This window comes from Acipenser ruthenus, chromosome 39 (genome assembly GCF_902713425.1).
Source record: "Acipenser ruthenus chromosome 39, fAciRut3.2 maternal haplotype, whole genome shotgun sequence".
Lineage (NCBI taxonomy): Eukaryota > Metazoa > Chordata > Actinopteri > Acipenseriformes > Acipenseridae > Acipenser > Acipenser ruthenus.
The window spans coordinates 4,115,180-4,139,834 of record NC_081227.1 but is presented as its reverse complement, the minus strand read 5'-3'; the positions used below and the strand labels follow the sequence as shown (position 1 = coordinate 4,139,834).

General features: G+C 38.0%; 1 protein-coding gene across 1 annotated transcript; it reads left to right on the top strand.

The window, feature by feature from the left end:
* The first annotated feature begins 243 nt into the window (after nt 1-243).
* On the top strand, nt 244-24,016 carry LOC117966648 (sacsin-like). Its single transcript, XM_059009667.1, has 8 exons — nt 244-314; nt 2,487-2,602; nt 8,732-8,819; nt 9,157-9,268; nt 9,525-9,671; nt 10,211-11,651; nt 11,843-11,931; nt 12,096-24,016. Exons 2-8 carry the CDS (start codon nt 2,574-2,576, stop codon nt 22,994-22,996), a joined length of 12,807 nt encoding a protein of 4,268 aa, XP_058865650.1. The 5' UTR covers nt 244-314; nt 2,487-2,573; the 3' UTR covers nt 22,997-24,016.
* Nucleotides 24,017-24,655: the final 639 nt, after the last annotated feature.

The following is a 24,655-nucleotide window of genomic DNA, read 5'->3' as shown; positions in this document are numbered from 1 at the left end:
GTAGGACAGAAAAAGGAAATACTTGCAGACTAATATGTCCAAAAATACTTTTTTTCAGCAATTTTCAATATTTCATGGATTAAATTTTAATCATCTTTAAATATTGCGGAATCTCACTTGCGCGCCCCACCAAAAAAAAACAGGTTCCAAACAGCTCAAGAAAACGAAACTGAAGAGCAGGGGATTTCCCTGGTATGACGTGGGAGTAGAGCCGACAAATCACAGATCAGTGAGGTGGAGTGCTTTGCGGAATAGCTAGATAAATCCCAAGCTTTTATACGTTTAGATTTTGTTCTTCATCCTCAGCACTCAAGGTAAGTGCGTACTCTGTTTTTGGTAAATCCCATATATTAAGACTTATCATAAGTCTCGAAGTTTTTTATACTTCAAACTTAAACGTTCTTTCGCTATAAGCAGAATGTATCAATTGTAATGAGAAATAACGCAATACACGTTAATAGGGTATTATTATTATTATTATTATTATTATTATTATTATTATTATGATGATGATGATGATGATGATGATGAATTAATTAATAAAGCATCCACCTGACATATAAAAGTATTCTATATAGAAACGGCAGAGTTTAAGAATAGTTTCATTTCTACCAGGTGTATATATTTACATGTTGTTTAAGGCGGTCAGGTGCCCTTTCTGTTTATTAATGTATTCATATAATTTAAGATCTATGGCGTTGTTTTGCGTACTGTATATGCAGTCGTGTGCAAATGTATTAGACTTTCTGCATGAAAACCGCTGGGTGGGAGAATTTCAATTTTCAATCAGTAGTAATCGGTGATATAGAAACAAATATACACTGTTGGACCACTTTGTGCATCTTAAATAACTTTTAAAAAGTCTCCATATGTGACTGTGTTCCTTCTCTCTTACTATTTTTAAATGAATTGCAGGTGTGGTCTGTTGAAGTCATCAATTAAATTAGACAGAAACAATGTGGTGTTCTAATAAATTTGCACACGATGTGTTTATTTTTAAACTGTAAAGTGTACAGTATTATGTGAGATTTATTTCATTCATATCGAACGTCTCAACTTGGCGTCTCTGCAGACCAGTTGTTATATTGCGTCACTCCCCTGTCGTTTTTTTTTTTGTGTCTCTAGTAGAATTACCATGAATATTTTCAAACATACCGAATTTACGTTGTTATACAATTAAGACGCACATAGGCTGTACCTGTATTGCATCGCATACCACTCTTGAACGATGTACAACAGTACTAGTAGACTGAAGTAGGGTGGTATTCAAGGAAAAAATAGCATGTTTGACTGCAATTAGTCCTCCAAACTGTAGATGGCAGTACAAAGAAGAAAAAAAATGCCAGAAAATGTAGTGTGACAACCCAAATGCTATTTTAAAGGGAAGATGGCTTTTAAAATACTGTGTGGGCAAATTATAAAGTGTAGGACATATTTGTTTTAAAACGCTGCTTTGAGTATTGAGAATAATAGTTTTAACTAGTTTAAAGAGTAAACAACTGTTTTCTATCTGGTGTAACTGGAGAGTTTTTATAAGGGAAGATGGCAAAGAACCATTGTCTGGTGTAGAAGCATCAGCAACTAGTGTACTGTAAACCTGGTTAGGTTTGGTTTAGAACAGGGGTTATCCACCGGAGGTGCATGTACCCCTGGGGGTACTTCTAAGGGTCATAATCCAAATTCATTGTGATCTTGAATTGCTTTAATGGCATTATATATTATCTCTAAACCACTGCGCACAGTCTGACTAGTTTCAAAATGGTCATGCACCTGTACGCATGCGTGATTTCAATCGAGCGGGTTTCCACTCTGATATTACTAAGCCGTGGCAGCGTTTTAGTAACAGCAATAGCAGCTGGTTGAATGGTTTTCGGTGTTTTGATAGAGCACATCCAGATTATCATGTGCATCCTTTCTCTTGTCAAAAATGCATGCATTTCTCCCTTGCAATAGAAAAACAAAGGCAGACAGCACGAAAGAGTCTACAGAAAGTGCATCGTTTTAAATGGCACACATAACTAAGCTGCCAAACAGTTACAGTGCAGACTATCTTGGATTACTTATAATAACTGTGCTGAATAGACATTAAATGCGTGTGTGTTTCAGAAGAGATTCCCAGATACTGTATTGTGACTCCAAGCTGTTCAGTAAATTATATATTAAATAAACAGGGACTATTCTGCCTTGTATTGCAGCTGCAGTGTACCATTCAGTAGAGACATTGTAAAGGGGTTCTTGAGCTGAAACCTCCAGACAGAAGGTGTACAGTTTTAAAAAAAGTTTAAAAACTTCTGGTTTAGTAAATACTGCTGGCTAGTTTCTGAAATGACACACCTAGTATATATGTAGTAGGTTCTAATGGTTAGACACCAGCTGCATTATTATGTGAACCAAACTACACAAAACCAATCTAACTATAACAATTTTAAAAACTGAACTGCATGTCTGTCGTTTTTTTTTTTTTTCCTCTCCATTCTGTCAACCAGTTCCAGAAGACAATGAATGCCCTTTGCTGGTGCAAGGCGGTACTACCAAATTGATTGTCAAGTCTTCTCTGGCATGCGAATGAAGAGATGAATCGAGAAAGAAAAAGCCACAAACGGTAAGTTTCCATTACCCTGCAATGTGGTTTTCTTTTGATTTCCTGGAAAACTTAGTAATCATGGTCAATAATCATCTTCGCAGATACAACAGTGGATGACAAATTATACAATAGGATATTAAATAGGTACAAATTCAATATTAAGAAAATGTGGACGGTGTAAAGTAGTGTTAAAGAGCAGTATATAATAGTTCTAGGACGGTGAACGTCTGTGTGTGGGCTATATTGACACTCGTATCGTTTAAACCAGAGGTGTCCAATCACAGTCCTGGAGAGCCATTCCACTCCAGGTTTTAAAATCTCTTTAACAAGTGCGACCTAGCTAAGAAAGACAGCAGCAAAATGGTACAAAAACACAATCCTTCGTTTTCAATCCTATAACCCTATAATGTATACTGCAGTAGATATCAGATGTTCTCAATCCTATAACCCTATAATATATACTGCAGTAGATATCAGATGTTCTCAATCCTATAACCCTATAATATATACTGCAGTAGATATCAGATGTTCTCAATCCTATAACCCTATAATATATACTGCAGTAGATATCAGATGTTCTCAATCCTATAACCCTATAATATATACTGCAGTAGATATCAGATGTTCTCAATCCTATAACCCTATAATATATACTGCAGTAGATATCAGATGTTCTCAATCCTATAACCCTATAATATATACTGCAGTAGATATCAGATGTTCTCAATCCTATAACCCTATAATATATACTGCAGTAGATATCAGATGTTTGTAATCCTATAACCCTATAATATATACTGCAGTAGATATCAGATGTTTGTAATCCTATAACCCTATAATATATACTGCAGTAGGTATCAGATGTTCTCAGTCCTATAACCCTATAATATATACTGCAGTAGATATCAGATGTTTGCAATCCTATAACCCTATAATATATACTGCAGTAGATATCAGATGTTCTCAATCCTATAACCCTATAATATATACTGCAGTAGATATCAGATGTTCTCAATCCTATAACCCTATAATATATACTGCAGTAAGTATCAGATGTTTGTAATCCTATAACCCTATAATATATACTGCAGTAGATATCAGATGTTCTCAATCCTATAACCCTATAATATATACTGCAGTAGATATCAGATGTTCTCAATCCTATAACCCTATAATATATACTGCAGTAGATATCAGATGTTCTCAATCCTATAACCCTATAATATATACTGCAGTAGATATCAGATGTTCTCAATCCTATAACCCTATAATATATACTGCAGTAGATATCAGATGTTCTCAATCCTATAACCCTATAATATATACTGCAGTAGATATCAGATGTTCTCAATCCTATAACCCTATAATATATACTGCAGTAGATATCAGATGTTCTCAATCCTATAACCCTATAATATATACTGCAGTAGATATCAGATGTTCTCAATCCTATAACCCTATAATATATACTGCAGTAGATATCAGATGTTCTCAATCCTATAACCCTATAATATATACTGCAGTAGATATCAGATGTTTGTAATCCTATAACCCTATAATATATACTGCAGTAGATATCAGATGTTCTCAATCCTATAACCCTATAATATATACTGCAGTAGATATCAGATGTTTGTAATCCTATAACCCTATAATATATACTGCAGTAGGTATCAGATGTTCTCAATCCTATAACCCTATAATATATACTGCAGTAGATATCAGATGTTTGTAATCCTATAACCCTATAATATATACTGCAGTAGATATCAGATGTTCTCAATCCTATAACCCTATAATATATACTGCAGTATGTATCAGATGTTCTCAATCCTATAACCCTATAATATATACTGCAGTAGATATCAGATGTTCTCAATCCTATAACCCTATAATATATACTGCAGTAGATATCAGATGTTCTCAATCCTATAACCCTATAATATATACTGCAGTAAGTATCAGATGTTTGTAATCCTATAACCCTATAATATATACTGCAGTAGATATCAGATGTTCTCAATCCTATAACCCTATAATATATACTGCAGTAGATATCAGATGTTTGTAATCCTATAACCCTATAATATATACTGCAGTATGTATCAGATGTTCTCAATCCTATAACCCTATAATATATACTGCAGTAGGTATCAGATGTTCTCAATCCTATAACCCTATAATATATACTGCAGTAGATATCAGATGTTTGCAGTCCTATAACCCTATAATATATACTGCAGTAGGTATCAGATGTTTGCAGTCCTATAACCCTATAATATATACTGCAGTAGATATCAGATGTTTGTAATCCTATAACCCTATAATATATACTGCAGTAGGTATCAGATGTTTGTAATCCTATAACCCTATAATATATACTGCAGTAGATATCAGATGTTTGTAATCCTATAACCCTATAATATATACTGCAGTAGATATCAGATGTTTGCAGTCCTATAACCCTATAATATATACTGCAGTAGGTATCAGATGTTCTCAATCCTATAACCCTATAATATATACTGCAGTAGATATCGGATGTTCTCAATCCTATAACCCTATAATATATACTGCAGTAGATATCAGATGTTTGTAATCCTATAACCCTATAATATATACTGCAGTAGATATCAGATGTTTGCAATCCTATAACCCTATAATATATACTGCAGTAGGTATCAGATGTTCTCAATCCTATAACCCTATAATATATACTGCAGTAGATATCAGATGTTTGTAATCCTATAACCCTATAATATATACTGCAGTAGGTATCAGATGTTCTCAATCCTATAACCCTATAATATATACTGCAGTAGATATCAGATGTTTGTAATCCTATAACCCTATAATATATACTGCAGTAGATATCAGATGTTCTCAATCCTATAACCCTATAATATATACTGCAGTAGATATCAGATGTTTGCAGTCCTATAACCCTATAATATATACTGCAGTAGGTATCAGATGTTCTCAGTCCTATAACCCTATAATATATACTGCAGTAGATATCAGATGTTTGTAATCCTATAACCCTATAATATATACTGCAGTAGGTATCAGATGTTTGTAATCCTATAACCCTATAATATATACTGCAGTAGATATCAGATGTTTGTAATCCTATAACCCTATAATATATACTGCAGTAGATATCAGATGTTTGTAATCCTATAACCCTATAATATATACTGCAGTAGATATCAGATGTTCTCAATCCTATAACCCTATAATATATACTGCAGTAGATATCAGATGTTTGTAATCCTATAACCCTATAATATATACTGCAGTAGATATCAGATGTTCTCAATCCTATAACCCTATAATATATACTGCAGTAGATATCAGATGTTCTCAGTCCTATAACCCTATAATATATACTGCAGTAGGTATCAGATGTTCTCAATCCTATAACCCTATAATATATACTGCAGTAGATATCAGATGTTTGTAATCCTATAACCCTATAATATATACTGCAGTAGGTATCAGATGTTCTCAATCCTATAACCCTATAATATATACTGCAGTAGATATCAGATGTTTGTAATCCTATAACCCTATAATATATACTGCAGTAGATATCAGATGTTCTCAATCCTATAACCCTATAATATATACTGCAGTAGGTATCTGATGTTCTCAATCCTATAACCCTATAATATATACTGCAGTAGATATCAGATGTTCTCAATCCTATAACCCTATAATATATACTGCAGTAGGTATCAGATGTTCTCAATCCTATAACCCTATAATATATACTGCAGTATGTATCAGATGTTCTCAATCCTATAACCCTATAATATATACTGCAGTAGATATCAGATGTTCTCAATCCTATAACCCTATAATATATACTGCAGTAGATATCAGATGTTTGTAATCCTATAACCCTATAATATATACTGCAGTAGGTATCAGATGTTCTCAATCCTATAACCCTATAATATATACTGCAGTAGATATCAGATGTTCTCAATCCTATAACCCTATAATATATACTGCAGTAGGTATCAGATGTTCTCAATCCTATAACCCTATAATATATACTGCAGTAGATATCAGATGTTCTCAGTCCTATAACCCTATAATATATACTGCAGTAGATATCAGATGTTCTCAATCCTATAACCCTATAATATATACTGCAGTAGATATCAGATGTTCTCAATCCTATAACCCTATAATATATACTGCAGTAGATATCAGATGTTTGTAATCCTATAACCCTATAATATATACTGCAGTAGATATCAGATGTTCTCAATCCTATAACCCTATAATATATACTGCAGTAGGTATCAGATGTTCTCAGTCCTATAACCCTATAATATATACTGCAGTAGATATCAGATGTTTGTAATCCTATAACCCTATAATATATACTGCAGTAGGTATCAGATGTTTGTAATCCTATAACCCTATAATATATACTGCAGTAGATATCAGATGTTTGTAATCCTATAACCCTATAATATATACTGCAGTAGATATCAGATGTTTGTAATCCTATAACCCTATAATATATACTGCAGTAGATATCAGATGTTCTCAATCCTATAACCCTATAATATATACTGCAGTAGATATCAGATGTTTGTAATCCTATAACCCTATAATATATACTGCAGTAGATATCAGATGTTCTCAATCCTATAACCCTATAATATATACTGCAGTAGATATCAGATGTTCTCAGTCCTATAACCCTATAATATATACTGCAGTAGGTATCAGATGTTCTCAATCCTATAACCCTATAATATATACTGCAGTAGATATCAGATGTTTGTAATCCTATAACCCTATAATATATACTGCAGTAGGTATCAGATGTTCTCAATCCTATAACCCTATAATATATACTGCAGTAGATATCAGATGTTTGTAATCCTATAACCCTATAATATATACTGCAGTAGATATCAGATGTTCTCAATCCTATAACCCTATAATATATACTGCAGTAGGTATCTGATGTTCTCAATCCTATAACCCTATAATATATACTGCAGTAGATATCAGATGTTCTCAATCCTATAACCCTATAATATATACTGCAGTAGATATCAGATGTTCTCAATCCTATAACCCTATAATATATACTGCAGTAGATATCAGATGTTTGTAATCCTATAACCCTATAATATATACTGCAGTAGGTATCAGATGTTCTCAATCCTATAACCCTATAATATATACTGCAGTATGTATCAGATGTTCTCAATCCTATAACCCTATAATATATACTGCAGTAGATATCAGATGTTCTCAATCCTATAACCCTATAATATATACTGCAGTAGATATCAGATGTTTGTAATCCTATAACCCTATAATATATACTGCAGTAGGTATCAGATGTTCTCAATCCTATAACCCTATAATATATACTGCAGTAGATATCAGATGTTTGTAATCCTATAACCCTATAATATATACTGCAGTAGATATCAGATGTTCTCAATCCTATAACCCTATAATATATACTGCAGTAGATATCAGATGTTTGTAATCCTATAACCCTATAATATATACTGCAGTATGTATCAGATGTTCTCAATCCTATAACCCTATAATATATACTGCAGTAGATATCAGATGTTTGTAATCCTATAACCCTATAATATATACTGCAGTAGGTATCAGATGTTCTCAATCCTATAACCCTATAATATATACTGCAGTAGGTATCAGATGTTCTCAATCCTATAACCCTATAATATATACTGCAGTATGTATCAGATGTTCTCAATCCTATAACCCTATAATATATACTGCAGTAGGTATCAGATGTTCTCAATCCTATAACCCTATAATATATACTGCAGTAGATATCAGATGTTTGTAATCCTATAACCCTATAATATATACTGCAGTAGGTATCAGATGTTCTCAATCCTATAACCCTATAATATATACTGCAGTAGGTATCAGATGTTCTCAATCCTATAACCCTATAATATATACTGCAGTAGATATCAGATGTTCTCAATCCTATAACCTTATAATATATATACTGTAGTCGGTGTACAGCTTTGTTTTTTATCATGGGTAAGTAATATATTGGTTAGCCTTGCTTTTTTGTCTTACTTGAAGAGTAAGAATGCTTTTGCTTCTCTTTCTTTTGTTAAGGAGAAGGTTTAGGGCCACAGCTCCCCCTTTCCTTGACTACCTGAAAGATATTCTGCGCCGATACCCAGACGGCGGACAGATTCTAAAGGTAAGGATTAGGGATGTGCATTTTGGAGCATTTTTATGAACATTTAAAAGTGATGCAGTGTCAGCGTTTAAACCATATCTACACACACACTCTTTATATTACATTCTGATGTATACTGACTGTCCTGGTTAGTATTGTCTAAGCAAAGAAACTCTAAATAAGCACATAACGTTTTAGCATTGCAAAGACTTAACTACGAAGTAAAAAAAAAAAGAAACTTAAATAATGCCAAGCCTTCTCAAACTGATCTGATACAGAGGCGCCCAGGGCCCAAGCTTGCGGCACAGCATCCGGTTCACTGCATGAGTTTATCATGACATTGTTTTTCCATTGACAGGAACTGATTCAGAATGCCGATGATGCAAAAGCAACAGAGGTTGTTTTTCTGTATGATGAAAGGAATTATGGGACTGAAAACCTTTGGGAAGAGGACCTCCACAAGTTTCAAGGTAAAATGATTAGTCTCCAGTAAAGGTGGTGCAGAAATTGAGTACCACAAGATCATTCTGCCTGGCATGAGTACTTTTTAAACTTCATCATATTAAGAGACTGATCAATAAGGCAACTGATTTCACAATACTTATGAGAACTTTCCAGCAGTGTTGTGGCATACGATCCTGGAATTTCTTCATCCTCCTGCATGCTCGCTGTAATATTAAAATCAAGCAAATTGAAAGTGCTTTTTTAACATGCTGTTTTCCATAGGACCTGCCTTGCTGGCATACAACAACTCTGTGTTCACCGAGGAAGACTGGAAGGGGATCCAGGCTACAGGAAGGAGTGTCAAAAGCAAGGATCCAAACAGAATCGGCCGGTTTGGCATTGGATTCAACTCTATTTACCATATAACTGGTAAGAACAGTGGCTGAACTTAATAATGGAATTAATATTACTATTTTACCCTTCTAAAAGTTTACCATGGGTATTCTTGCAGTTTTCCCATGGTTATGCTGTTTGCCAGGTTTTTTAATATTGTTTACCATACCACTCTGGACTTTCCATTGCTTACCTATGCTTTCACTATGCTTTATCACACTTTGCTATGCTGTTACTTTCATAAACATTTATAAGGGTATTTACAATGTTAAGTGGTTATGAAATGTATAATGTTTAATGTGTTTCAAACAATACTGCGAGACAGATGCAATTGTATAAAGATCATTGTTTAGAAAATGTTTTATTATAGTGGTGGTATTTGCTGGGTTTTTTAAAATAAGAAGTTGCTCCAAGTAAAACAGAATGCATTTTGATGAAGCAATCCTCGGTTGGCTTTCAGCTGAATGCCAGCTTTCTGTTTTCGCAAACATGCAGAAGTGTAAAAGAGAAAAAGGAAGCCATCATGATTTTATCACAATAGGTCTTCTACTATCTTTCCCTTTTTTTTCTTTAAGATCTGCCATGCATCTTCAGTGGTAAAAATGTGGGCTTCATGGACCCCCAGGAGAAATATTTTGATGATGGTGGCTACTTGTGGTCCTTGGAGCATGAAGACGACCAAGAAGATCTACAGAAGCATCCAAACCAGTTTGAGCCACTGAAACAAATCCTGAGGGCAATTGGCAGCCAGACATCCTGGGATGACGTGCTTCGAGAACAAAACTTCCAGGGGACCCTGTTTCGATTTCCACTGCGGGAAGAGCTTTCGCAGATATCGGACAACTTGTACGACCAAAGTCGAGTCTTCGATCTCTTTGATTCCTTCAGGGCTGATGCAGACATGAGCCTCCTCTTCTTAAAAAACGTAGCCTCCATCTCACTGAAGCATATTGACCGAGATGGCACAGTTAAGAACATTCTTACCATAACAGCCTCGCAGGAAGAAGTGACACCTGGAGGCACAGATCAGGAGAGACTAGAACTGCTCTCGGGTGCAGATGCCTGCTCTGTTTTTAAAGTTATAACAAGTGAGAGTCCTGCTGAGCAGAAGAGCTGTAAGTGGCTGGTTTCTACCTTCACAGCAACTGGCAGCGTGTATGGTGAATTACACAAGCTTGCTGAAAAGCTGAACTATCGACCCTGTATTGGGCTCGCCTTCCCTTTGGACGAGGACCATGATGGAGAATTTAAAGGCCGTCTGAGCTGTTTTCTACCACTGCCTGACAACGACAGCAACACCACAGGCTTGCCCGTCCATGTGAATGCATGTTTTGGGCTCACAGACAACCGTCGATACATCAAATGGGTGGAGGAGGACCAGAAACACGATGAGGCTGCTCAATGGAACGAACTCCTGGTTGAAAAACTCCTCCCACCAGCATACTGTCACATCATTCTGGATGCCATTGCCTTGACCCTGACTGGAGACCCATTAATGAACCCATCAATGACCTATAACCTCTGGCCTGACCTGGACAGCATAGCCCACAAGGAACGTTGGGCGACAATGGCAAACATGGTGGCCACGAGCTTAGGAAAATACAGGGTTCTCTGTTCAGCTCACAGTTCCACAAATTGGATATATCCAAAAGAAGCTGTCTTTCAAGAACGCAGCGAAGATCTGGACATCATGACTGCTGTGGAGAGCTTTCTCTTATCCCAGCGGAAGCTGTTGGTCAAAGTTCCTAGCCATGTGTACCGCACAGTTCAGTCTGTTAAAGAATACTGCATAACCATGGCAACCCCAGAATTTATAAACAGAATTCTAAAAACCTGTAACTTGAATTCTATAACTCGCGATGAAAAGATGCTGCTGCTTGAGTTCATTCTCAGATGTGAAGATTCCCAGGGACTGAAAGGGGTTCCGTTGCTGCCTTTGAGCGATGGGTCCTTCACCACTTTTCAAGCCTCCAACGATGGTGAAAAGGTTTTCATTGACAGTGAAGACTTCCCACGGTAAGCAGAGTGCTATACATATAAAGCTATTTCCAGCAGTCCGAGCAGTTTGTTTCAGATTCAGTAACATTATTGGGTGTATTTCTTTCTTTCTTTCTTTCTTTCTTTCTTTTGAAGCATTTTTGACAAAGTCAGAAAATGTAGATGTTTTAAAGTATCCTTTTAATACTAGGTTACTATTATCTATACAGGACACTGCTACCGGGACTGGCAAAAAGGTTCATTTCTGAAGATCTGAAGCCTACTGTTCTTGGCTCATTACGGAGATTGGCTTCAAAGAGTAAGAACCTTTTTACTGTCCTCTAATATTTCAAAATTAACGGAAACACTCTGCAAGTGAGTAAAATAGACATAAGAGCTTACATAAATTCTAAAACTCAAATCACTGGGAATGTTTACATGTGCGACAAGTAATTGTACTCAACAGCCTTTTTTTTCTTTCAGATAACTTCAATCTTCAGTGTCTGAATGTGAAGCTAGTCACTGAAAACATAAAGGATGCTTTCCCATTTAACTGGGCTCGTGGCTCGGACCATGTCACCTGGGATGCGAGAAACCACTTGGACAGATCAGACAAATGGCTCCCTCAGCTCTGGCATTTCCTGAAAAAACACTGTCCTACTGACCTTCGTCCCTTTGAAGGACTGCCAGTTATACCACTCAGACGCCAGGCTGAGGCAAAAGGGACAGTTGTACTGGCACGTCTCATAAAGAACACAACATTGATTTTTCAAGAACTTAATGGCTGTCGTTTGCGAGATGAAATGGTTGCCCTAATCGGAAAGCTTGGAGGCACAGTGATCAAGCAGAGTGATGAGTTTCTAGACCATCCAAAGTTAAAAGATTACATATTCCTTCCATCTGTAAGCAACTTCTTAACCCTGCTTTCAAACCTCGGTGTCGATGCCGTTAAAAGTAAACTATCCGCTATGTCTGTGGAGGAAAGAAACCAGATCAGGAACTTTATATCTGAAGCTAACAGCTTTGTACAAGCTGAGAAAAGTCTAATTTCTGAACTACCCATCTTTCACCAAATGCTGTCTCTCGCATCTCCCAATCAGGGTCTCATAGCTGCCACAAACCATGCAGCAATTAATTGTGATACATTGCCTTGTGTTCCAGGTGACGTAGTCCTACCTAAGACAGTCTTGAAGTGCACAGGTGAATGTGACAGAAAACTTCTCTTACAACTAAAGGGCAGCCTTTTGAGTGCTGCAGATGTCGCTCTGCAAATTGTAACAGGGGTTGAAAATGGCCTCTACAGGGAGTCTCACCAAAAGGACACAAATATGCTGTGGATTTTGAGAAATAGTGACATGCTTTTTAACCAGCAGGATCTAATTCGTAAGAAATGTGAAACACTGAAATTCCTGAATTTGAGAGGGACCGGAGTGCAGCCCTCAGCCCTGTTTGACCCAGAGGTGAAAACATTCAAAGACCTGTTCAGCCATGACTTCTTCCCATCTAAAGATTTTATTGAAAAGGGAGTTCTGAAGACCTTGCGTCGCCTGGGTTTACGATCTTCACTTGGAGACATTAACGCCGATGAATTCCTAATAGCTGCACGAGAAGTGGATCGAGAAATAAATGACCAAGCTCGCAAAAAGTCAGATGTGTTAGTAGCTGTTTGTAATGATACAGACGTTCTCTCCAAGTTTTCCTCAAAACAGCTGGAAACTCTTTGCTCACTAGCATGGGTGCAAACTGCAAAACCAACAGAAAAGCAAAGTTCTAATTGGTACAAACCTAAAGACATAAAGGACTCAAGTTTGGGGAGTTTAGTCGGCTTAGTGATCCCTCTTACTACACAATTTAACAGAAAGGCATGTCAAGCTCTAGGATTGACTGTTCCTCCTCCACCAGCGAAAGTAATTGAAAATCTCAAAGTACTGTCTGAGAATTATAAAGAGGAAGAAAAATTTTCAATCCTGACAAACGTTAACTCTATCTACAGTCACATTCAGAAGAACCTTGATAAGTTTACAAGTCTAACTGACCTTCCAATTTGGAACGGAGATGGGTTTTCACAGCCGAAAGACATTATTCTGGCTTACCCAAAAGAATTAGATCTGAGCCACTGCATGAAGAAGGTCCCACCAGAGTTATCAAAGTACAGTGATTTGCTGAAGAAGTGTGGCGTCAAGCCCTCACTGAGCCCTGCCGAAGTGGTTAACCTGCTGTATGACCTGCAGAAGAACATTGATTCCCGTACAGCCAGTGCAAGGCCAGAGGAACTGCAGTTGGCCATTTCTGTTCTTGAGTGGATGCGGAAGACAAATCAAGATCTGGAAAGTCTAGACTGTGAAAATGACCTTCCGGTTCCAGTACACAAGAAAGGAATGGAAGGGGATTTCTGTTTGCAGCCCTTGTCTAAAGTCCTGTATCGTGATATTTCACCAGAAGCATTGGACGACCTCCAGCAAGATGAAGAGGAGTTCCATGTTGTCCATAAGGAAATACTCCAGGCCACAGCGGAGTACTTGCATGTTCACAATCTCAGCACCAGGATACTCAAGCCAGAATTTATTGAACAGTGTGGGCAAAGTGAAGCCGTAACTTTAAGAATAAAAAACATTCTCAAAGAATACGATGAGGAAAGCGACCTTTTCAAAGAGCTAATCCAGAATGCGGAGGATGCTAAGGCGACGGTTTGCTGCTTCTTGGTGGATATGAGGCAAAACAAGGACTCCCCAGAGAGTCTCATTGACCCGGGTATGGCCTCATGCCATGGTCCAGCACTCTGGTCCCACAACAATGAGGTTTTCACTGAAGATGATTTCAAAAACATAACTAAAATAGGGTCAGCCTCAAAGGAACATCAAGTTGAAAAGATAGGGAATTTCGGATTGGGATTTAATGCAGTGTATCACATAACAGACATACCATCAATCTTAAGTGGCAAAACTCTGCTAATATTTGACCCAAATGTCACACATCTCCAGAAACACATTAAAAGCAAATCTAACCCTGGAATCAAACTGGACCTCTCCAGAAGTGACCGTGTTCTCAAGAGATTTCCAGGCCAGTTTAAACCATACCATAACATATTTGGATGCAACATAAAAGCAGACCAATTTGATTACAAAGGAACCCTGATAAAACTCCCCTTCAGGACAATTGCTGAAGTTGAAAAGTCTGAGATAAGCACCAAGTGCTATGATGAGAGTAGGATCCAGTCACTAACAGATACCTTTAAAGAAACCTCTCAAAACATGCTGCTTTTTTTAAGGAGAGTTGAAAAGGTCAGTTTGGAAGTACTGTCCCAAACAGCAAGCGCAGAGGACCAAAGCAGTGCCACCACAGTCCTGACACTGACAAGAAAAGACATCTGCAAATATAATGTGGCAGACCACATCCCCTTCAGGCACCTACAGCAGAATTCTGTTAGTAAACTGGAAAGGTTTAACGGAAAATGCAGAGGAATTATTGACATTAATACTTTTGGTGTTATGGAGATCACATCCGAAGTCCCAGAAGCTCCACAGATGTTGCAATACTGGCTAGTTCATTCCTGCTTTGGTGTAGGGAAAGCCCTGCAAATGGTCTGCGATAAAAGACTTTTGGCCCTTCCGCTCGGAAGTGTTGCTGTTCCTCTAATCAAGAGCAAAGAAGCACCAGGGAAATGGCGACCTGATACTGAAGCTGCTGCTGGCCAGGTCTTTTGTTTCCTTCCACTTTCTATCCATTCTGGGCTCCCAGTTCACATTAATGGGTCCTTCTCAGTCACTTCCAACAGAAAGAATATTTGGACCACTGGCTTAAAGGGAGATTGGAATGAAGCGTTACTACAAGACGCAGTCAATGTGGCATATGTAACAACGCTCCTGCAATTACAAAAGATGTGTCAAGAAAGCAAGATTGAAGGCTACAACTATTACACATTCTGGCCCAACATGGAAAAGGTTTTAAAGCCATTTGCTGCAACTGCAAAGGCATTTTATGAAGCCGTGGCAAAGGGATTTCAAGGCCACCCTTTAAATATCCTGGGTAATGGAAATGACTGGTGTGACATTGACCATGCACGATTTCTGGACTATGAAATCATCAACAGTGAGAAAATAGGGAAAGCAGCCAGTAAAGAATTTGCTGACCGGCTCAACCGACCACTCCAGGCTGTGAATTTGCCAGATTGGGTGAGAAAAGGTTTTACAGTTAATGGACACGGGGACATCATTGACAAATACACTTACGACTGGATTAAATTCTACAGCGAAATAGTCTTTGACAACTTGCAATCCATGGATGCTTGCACAAGGAATGCATTCATTCTCCATGCAATTGACCTGAGAAACCCAAGCATTGATGAACTGTTAAAAACCCAGCCCTGCATTCCATCTAGCAAGAGAGGGGGGCTGCAATGTATTCATAATCTCATTCACCCAAAAGGAAAGGTTGCCCCCCTGTATGACAAAGAAGAAGGTAGGATCCCTACAGGAACAGAAGGAGATTTTCTTCATCCTGAGAGACTGACAAGACTAGAAACTCTTGGGATGATCAAAGATGAGGCCTCTATTTCCCAACTCATAGAGAGAGCACAAACAGTGGAACATTTGTGGCAACAAAATAAGGCAAAAGCATACAATAGAGTCCAGAACATTTTGGCATTGCTGAGCAATGTAAAGGTGAACAATACAGTCCAAGAAGAGATTCAGGATATTGTTTTTCTTCCTGCTCACACCCCCATCTCTCCCTCGAACATTGCGTTGGAAAATATCTGTCTTGTAAAACCAAAGGACCTATACAGCCACAAACACAAGTGGCTTGTCAATATGATTCAACCAATTTTGGCCAAAAATGAGTTAGGGACAGACTTTAAAATCTCTTCAGAAGTCAAATCTATCTTGGGCTTGGACAAAGACCCATCCCTGGATACTGTGCTGTTGCAGCTAAAAAAAGCTTTGAAATGTTGCCACAAGATACAGCCAACTGAAGTGAAGCAAATTGCTGAAAAATGTTACTCCTATCTAAACAAGCATCTTAAGGAGACACATTCCTCTAGGAATATCCTTGCTAGGAAACTGGAGTTTAATTTTATCTTGGTTGAAGGAAAGTTTGTGCCCTTTGATAAAGTTGCCCACCAAGTGTCATTTGATGCTGCCCCTTATCTTTACAAACTGCCAGAAGAATACACAAGATTTGATGACCTCTGGAAGTGTGTTGGCATTAAAAAGCATTTCTCCTTCTCAGATTACTCCTCCTTGCTTCAGCAGATATCAGACACTTACAAAGGAAAACGCCTTAATAAATCAGACCTTAAGCTCAGTCTGAGAGTGATTACAACAGGCTTTGGTGAGCTCCCTGAAGAGGATATCGATTCCTATGACGTCCAGAAAATTTTGCTTCCAGACGACAAGTGTGTGCTTCGACCAGTCAGCAAGCTGCACTACAATGACACACCCTGGCTGGAGCTTAATGAGAATAAAGCTCTCTGCCACAAAAGCATATCCCGTGAAGTTGCTCTCCGCCTAAAAGTACATACCACAAAACACAAAGCCCTGGCTGATATGACAGTGGATCCGTTGTCACGCTGGATGAAACCATTCGGGGCCCATGAAGAGCTTACAGCGCGGCTGTCGAACATTATCAAGGCATACCCATCCAAGAAAGATATACTGAAGGAGCTAATACAGAATGCTGATGATGCCAAGGCAACCGAAATACATTTCATATGGGACCAAAGACACCACCCCACTACAAAAACCTTTGGAGAGAAATGGATTCCATTGCAAGGGCCTGCACTGTGCGTCTACAACAACAAAAGATTTACAGAAGCAGACTTTGAAGGAATTCAGCAACTGGGAGAGGGAGGAAAAGGAAACAATCCAGAGAAAACTGGGAAGTACGGGCTGGGATTTAACTCTGTCTATCACCTAACTGATTGCCCTTCTTTTGTTTCTGGGAACAGTCGCCTATGTGTGTTTGACCCCAATGTTGCCTACCTGCAGACTGCTACAAATAGAGACCCTGGTGGTGAAATAGCCATTAACAGTGAGTTCAAAAGAACGTTTTCAGATGTTTATGATACCTACCTGCCCACATTGTATGACCTTGACAAGGGCACATTGTTTCGAATTCCTCTTAGAACACCTGAAATGGCTGCAAATTCAAAAATAGCAAATGCACAGGTTGTAAACGATGAAGATATCAACAGTTTGGTTGATGTGCTGAGGGAAGACTCAGACAGTCTCATACTGTTTTTAAACAACATACAGAAAATAACCTTCCAGAAACTTGGAAGGGAAACCAACAAACTGGAGCCACTTTTGACTGTGGAAATGAAAATGTCTAAAGAAAGTATGAAAAAGAGAAAAGACTTCCAAGAAAAAGTGCAAAAGATTGCAGATCTTAAAACTGAACTGGCAGATATAGAGCCCTACCAGACTGTGTATAACATTGAAATTCACTGCAAAGACAAACGTCCAACACAATGGATACTGGCAAAACAAGTGGGCATACAGGAGGAGAAGATTCGTGCTTCTATGCAGGACCTTAAACTGGATCGAATGCTATTGCCCCATGGAGCTATCGCAGCATGTCTGAATTCCTATGTCACAGGCAGAGCCTTCTGCTCCCTTCCCCTACCAGTTGAGACCGGACTCCCTGTTCATGTCAATGGGAACTTTGCCGTTGATTTTGCCAGGAGGGACCTCTGGAAACAAGATGGGTCGAGTGTGAAGACTGAGTGGAATGAAAACTTAAAGATCCACGTAATTGCTCCGTTATATGGTGATCTCCTTTCATACATAATTGGGCATTTGTTTCAGGACAGGGGCAAGACTTTGAGATTCCAGAACAAAACATCTTGTGAGAATCACCTTGAGCAATTTTTAAGAATCTTTCCTTGCATGTTTGAAATCATACACCCGCAGTGGCAAGAAACAGCTTACCAGGTCTACAGGTCTATCCATGCTAGGAAACAGAAGGTTATTCCTTTATTCAGGTCAGAAGAAGTTAAAATAAGCACCTTTACAAATAAGATTCTGACTGTTTCCTGGTCTAATGTTGGAAAGGAAAACTGTAATGAAGAACCGCACTTCATGACTGAAATATGCACGGAGGAACAAGTTATGACTTTACAAAACATGGATATGAAATTGGTTCTCCCCTTTGAAAAATTGAAAAGAATATTTGAAGGATTTAAAAAAGCAGAAACAAATGCTACTTCCCTGAATCCAGAATCTCTTAGGAAGTTTCTGATGGCCCATCCTTTGCTGAACAAAGAAAGTAGCCTTTCTGTACCTGTTAATAAGTCTCCAATGAAAGAGGAAAGACAATTAAACATTCTTTTAGAATATTGTCTCAAGGGCGTCAGTAAAAAAAACAGAAACTGTCTGGAGGGTCTGCCTCTTTTATTAACTCAAGACAACATTGTAAGGAGGTTTCAGTTGGGAGCACCAAAATATACTTCCCAATTTCATGATTTGTTCCCAGATTTAAAGCATCTGTTTGCAAAAGGTCATTATAACACTGAAGCTACACTGAAAGAGATTGGCTTCCTGAAAGCTTTCACAGTCGCTGAGTCTGCGCAGTTTATCAGAGGAAAACTGGCCCAGGAAGTCACTGATAATGACTGCTGCTCATGGCCAGTTTTACAAAAGGAAAATGAAAAGTGGATGAAAAAACTGTGGGAATATTTAAGTCGCATGTCTATCGTCACTGATTATACAAAACAGGATGAAAAGGCAAAGGCCTTCAATGAACTACGAAATCATTTTGGAGATCTTGGAATTTTACCTGTTTTAAATGCAAGACAACCTAATCAAAAAATCCTGGCGTCTCTTAATTGTTTGCAAAATGTGGTTGGTGAAGCACAACCGGGCAGCATTGGCAAACTTCTGTCAAAAATTGGCTTTTCACAACTTGACAGTTGCCTTTTGCCATGGGATATTAGACTTCATATAATCATACCTCATTTATTACAAACAGGAGAACATTCCATAGTTCTTGAACAGCTGACTCGTATGAAAGAACTACAATGGAGTGAATTATCCAATCCGATGGAGTACGATAGAATGCTACATTTCCTTTTTGAAGGACTGCAGAAGTGCAAGGACAAGCAATCATACAAGAACAAGGACAAACAATCATACAAGAACAATTTCAGATCCTTACCTCTCTTTGAAATGACACAAGGGTGTCGACAAAGTATTAACAGGTTTAAATGTGTCTACATTTTGAAGTCAAAATATGATGTGACCTTCTCAGAATTGCACCACGTGGATAGGACTGTTGCATTTCTCAAGGATACTCATTTAAATAATGAACTGGCAGAAGAACTGGATATCAGAGTAATAAATGACTTGGAGTTTTTCACCTCTGTAATTCTCTGTAGACTTCAGCAACTGTCAGAGTCGCAAATGCTTCAAGCAATAAACCTGCTGTTGAAAATAATGTGTGATTATCCGTTAGATTACGAGAAATCTAAAAACCAGATCCTCTCAGATCTCAGACCAGTGAAGTTTATCCAAGACATGCATGGTAACCTACGAGAAGCTTCTTTTTTCTATGATAAAGAGAATAAACTTTTCAAAGCAATGGATTTAAAGGAGACATTTATTCCTCAGTCCTTCTTCAAAAATGTACAGTTTGGATACATGTTGAGAAAGCTGCTGACAGACCTTGGGATGAAGATGACCCCATCGCAGGATGACCTCCTTTACTTTGCATCTTTAGTTGCTCAAGATGCTGCAAAGGGGGCTCCTATGGAAATCCTGAAGCCGAAAACAGATGCTTTACTTAGTGCTCTCTTTAAGATTAATGAAGAGGAACTTAATGCAGATTTCCTTGAAAAACTGTCCCACATTAAATTCATCTACCCCTATGAAGTGTGTAGCAAATTATATGACTTGCATCCTCCATATGTTGGGGGAAAACTGTTTATTGCTTTGAAAGGATCAATGGTGAAACAAAGAGAAAATGACGATGAACTTATTTGGACCTCTATGCCAATACTGCCTTTTTCAAAAACAACTATAATACTAAAAAAGTCCGGAGCCTTGTATCTACCCCCGCATGACTTAGTTCTTCAGAATCTTAGAAATGTTTCCAAAGTCGACTGCAAAACTGAACAACTTCTAGAAACTAGAAGTAAGGTTCTTGAAACGGCATACGACTTTCTACAAAAAAATACATCCTATGACTCCAAGTCTCTATCAGACATCCCATTTATTCTTGTAGAAGACGACAAAAGTTTGGTGAAGTCAAACCAGGTGATAGTGTCATTAAAACATGACTTGGAATTTCGACCATTCCTATATCAAGTTCCATGCAAACTGGCTCCTTACAGAGATCTCTTCCAAAGGATTGGTGTCTCTGAGCAGGCAACAACAGACCATTACTGCACAGTCCTGAGAGCGCTCTATCAGGATACTAAGGGCATGAACTGTTTCCAGCCAAACCAGATACAGACTGCAAAAAGGGCTGTTCAGCATTTTTTCGAAACTTTGAAAAAAGATTCTGATAATCAAGACTTGCAATCATTGAAACCACTTTACTTGCCTGCTACTGATGGCAAGCTATACGAGTCAAGTAGCCTGTACTACAATGACCGTGTTACCACAGGTCCAGAAACTGACCTGCAGTCCTTGGAGGAAAAGTTCAAATTTATGGTTAACCTGAAAGAGTGCTACCTAGATTGGAATATTTACAAGATACAGGAAATGTTCAAATTACTGCCAGAAGAAATACAACCTAAGATGCTTTCACAGACAACCAAGGAAGACCTAGAAGAATCAAATCTGAAACTTTGTCAGCTTGGGGAGAGCTGTGATTTCCAGCGTCAGCTACTGAATCTCTTAGTGTCTCCGAGTTTTGGGGAAGGTGTGATCTGTCTCTTGAAAGAGCAGTACAAAGAGCAGTTGACAGAGACAGTATCTGTTTCTGAGCTTAAAGAGATATTTTCTAAAATTAGTATCACCTGCTGTGAGAAGCTTGAAACTGTTCTGGTTTACAACTCTGAACATTTGAAGAATACCAATGTGCAAAAACAAGTCTACCTCCGGAAACACCAAGACGGCCACTGTGATTTTTTTGTAGAGCACCAGGATGGTTTGCAAGGAAGGAAGATGGTGAAAATACCATTGTGTCTTGCCAAAGAGATCAATGTCTTGCTTAAAAACATATTGAATGAAACATCAATTCTTATACTCGTCGAAATGCTGTGCTGTGATGACCCAGAAGATATTTACAATGTATTAAAGGAGCGTGAAATCCACTCTTTTAATTGCAAAGGGTACAGCTCTTTTAAGTTACCAGATCCTGGAGAAGTCATTCCGATTGACTTTTTGGACCTTCTTGAAATGGATTTTCTCAACAATTTTGAAAAGGGTGAATTTGTTGGCTACTTAGAACCTTCTTCTTTGCCAGAGGAAGTTTACCTTTATGCAATTGTAGTAGAGTGCCTGGGCACGCAGAAGAGAGCAGATGGTGAGGTGCTGATGTACCGAATCCAGATAGGTAGTGAAAACATTGTGGAAGTCACTAAAACTGACATTTATCAGTTTAAGAGGGCCAGGGGGGTCAACAACAACTGCAGAGATCTTGTCCCTGTGGCACCTGGAGAGGAACCGAATGAAATCCCAGCTGGGAAGTTTTCAAAGTCATTCGATGAAATTAAAAAGGAAATTGACGAGTACTTTGAAAAAATCTCAAAACTTCCAAAAGAAGAGCGAGACAAAGCAATCCGACGGCTTTACTTGAAATGGCATCCTGACAAGAATCTGGATAATTCTGAACTCGCTACTGAAGTCTGCAAGTATATTGAGCAGCTGAAAGAGGGAAGACGAGTGTCAGCTAAGCAAGGCAAAAGTCAAACGTCTGAAAATATTTTCAGAACCTGGAGTAGGCATGCTTGGAATCACAAACGAGGGAGGTCAGATTTTAAACACAGATATTCCTCCTGGGACTACGACTTCTTCAGTTTTCACCACAGATACCAGCCAAACCCTGAAGAAGCGAAGAGATGGTTTAAGCAGGCGGAATGTGACCTTTCTGCTGCTTTCATTGATGTAGGACAGTCAACAACAGAATGGGTCTTCTTTAAAGTACACCAAGCCGTGGAAAAAGCTCTCATTGCAGCCCAATACAGAAAAGAAGGAAGGTACACCAAGGATCAGAATATTGTAGGACTGGCAAGAACAGTCTCTGCATTTCATGGCAGCCTCACTGAACTAATAGATATTGTGTTCAAACTAAAGCAACACGGAGTTGACAACAAGAAGACACAATACCCAAACTGTCACGCTGCTCCCAACATTCCCAACGGACAGTTCCCTTCAGATAAGGAACAGGAAGTGCTGGAGCTGGGAAAATCACTTCTGGCCAAAATACGGGACTATATCTCGTAATTCATGATATGCATCAATAACTTAAATAGAATCGAGGCTGAAACTTACAAGCAACTATTACTTTTTACTCTTGAATAATATACAGTGCCCTTGACTTCAGCTATGTACTCCTTGATAATTCTATTTTAATCTACCAATTCTAAATTACTTTTTGACTTGAACACAAAGTGCAAAGACTAATTTCATCCATCTGCTGACAACTTTGCTGCTATTGTTTTGGCCCATATTGAATACATAACGACAGCAGTGTAAAGACTAATTAACACATTTTTGTCCTGCAGTGTAAACTTGGAGGCCAATTCATTTATTATTATTATTAGTAGTAGTAGTAGTCGTAGTAGTAGTAGTAGTAGTAGTAGTATTTGTTTAACCACTTATCTCAAATTAATGCTTATATTTTTTTACAGCTTTATTTTTTTTTTTTTTACTGCAATTTTTTTGTATTCCTTAGTAAAACTTCTTCTCGTATTGCATTGTTGTTCTTAAGGAAATAATATGATGTTAGTCACAGTGGTCCTGAGATGAAAGAGGAGAAACAATGTTGAAGCTGATAGCTTTTAGAAGACCCAAAAGGTCTCATCATCAGGTAAACTGGATTTAAGAAGAAATGGGGTATAGATTGTTATTTTTTTGTAATAGACTTGAGCAAAGAGCTCCTATATACACCTTAGTTGTTTCTAGTTCGTTGTGTAATGTTACAGTTGTGTCTTTTTCTTCGAGTAAAATCTTAGCAAATGTCTTGATAATTATTGGGGAAATTTTTTATTTTTTTTATTTGCTTTGACAATGATACTGTATCCTTTTGAAATACGCCAAATTAATATTGCTTATTTTGTTTTGTATTCCTGAAACATATTATACTGTAATACAATAAACTTTAGAACTGCATATAGATCAGTATTGTGTGCTTTTTTTTTCTTCCTAGGAGCTCCTAATATGTGAAATTATACAAAGTTTGGTGAATAAATCTACCTCCAACAGGTTTATCTTTGTTCTTGGAGTTTCACAGTACTTCAAATGGTGCATCTGAAGCATGCAAATTAGTGGTTATCCTAAGGAAATGCGTTATTAATTTGCACAATATGAATTGCATTCCTGCTTTATGATCCTATTGTACAGCATGCATTGCTGATCTTTATGGATTACTGTGTCCACTCTGTGTGGAATGTTTATATCTCCAGCACTGACGAGCAAGCCTGAGCAAAGCTGGCATTTCTATAAAGAAGTCAGTCTAAACACGACCACTTCGCAGTGAAGACTTACACACAAACTCACTGTCTGCAGCGGGGAGAACTTACTGCACCAAAGGTAAAATATGCTGGGCAAGTTAACAGTATCATTAGCACATGGAATTTGCTGGGTAATCTTAGAATGAACCCAAAGTCTGAATTTTAACAGTAACACACAAACTGTATAGAAATAATACAAAATAAATACACGAAAGCTGTATTATTAAAAACTAGAAGAAAAAAAACAACATCCAAAACTATAATACATAACTGTAATGTATATACAATGAATGAGTTGCAGACAGAGATGCTGTCTAAGAGAGGAATGTAGTGTAAGAAGCATCACAGACACCACTAACCAGAAGCAAGCATGACTACAGTATGTCTAACCATTAATCTCACACAACTGCCCCAAAACCATTTGGCTCTG

What these genes read in the sequence shown, in the direction of transcription:
- LOC117966648 (XM_059009667.1), top strand. Translation starts at nt 2,574, where the DNA reads ATGAATCGAGAAAGAAAAAGCCACAAACG. An exon ending in GAAAGAAAAAGCCACAAACG is followed by an intron (nt 2,603 to 8,731) that starts GTAAGTTTCCAT and finishes TCTTTTGTTAAG; the next exon opens with GAGAAGGTTTAGGGCCACAG. An exon ending in GGACCTCCACAAGTTTCAAG is followed by an intron (nt 9,269 to 9,524) that starts GTAAAATGATTA and finishes TGTTTTCCATAG; the next exon opens with GACCTGCCTTGCTGGCATAC.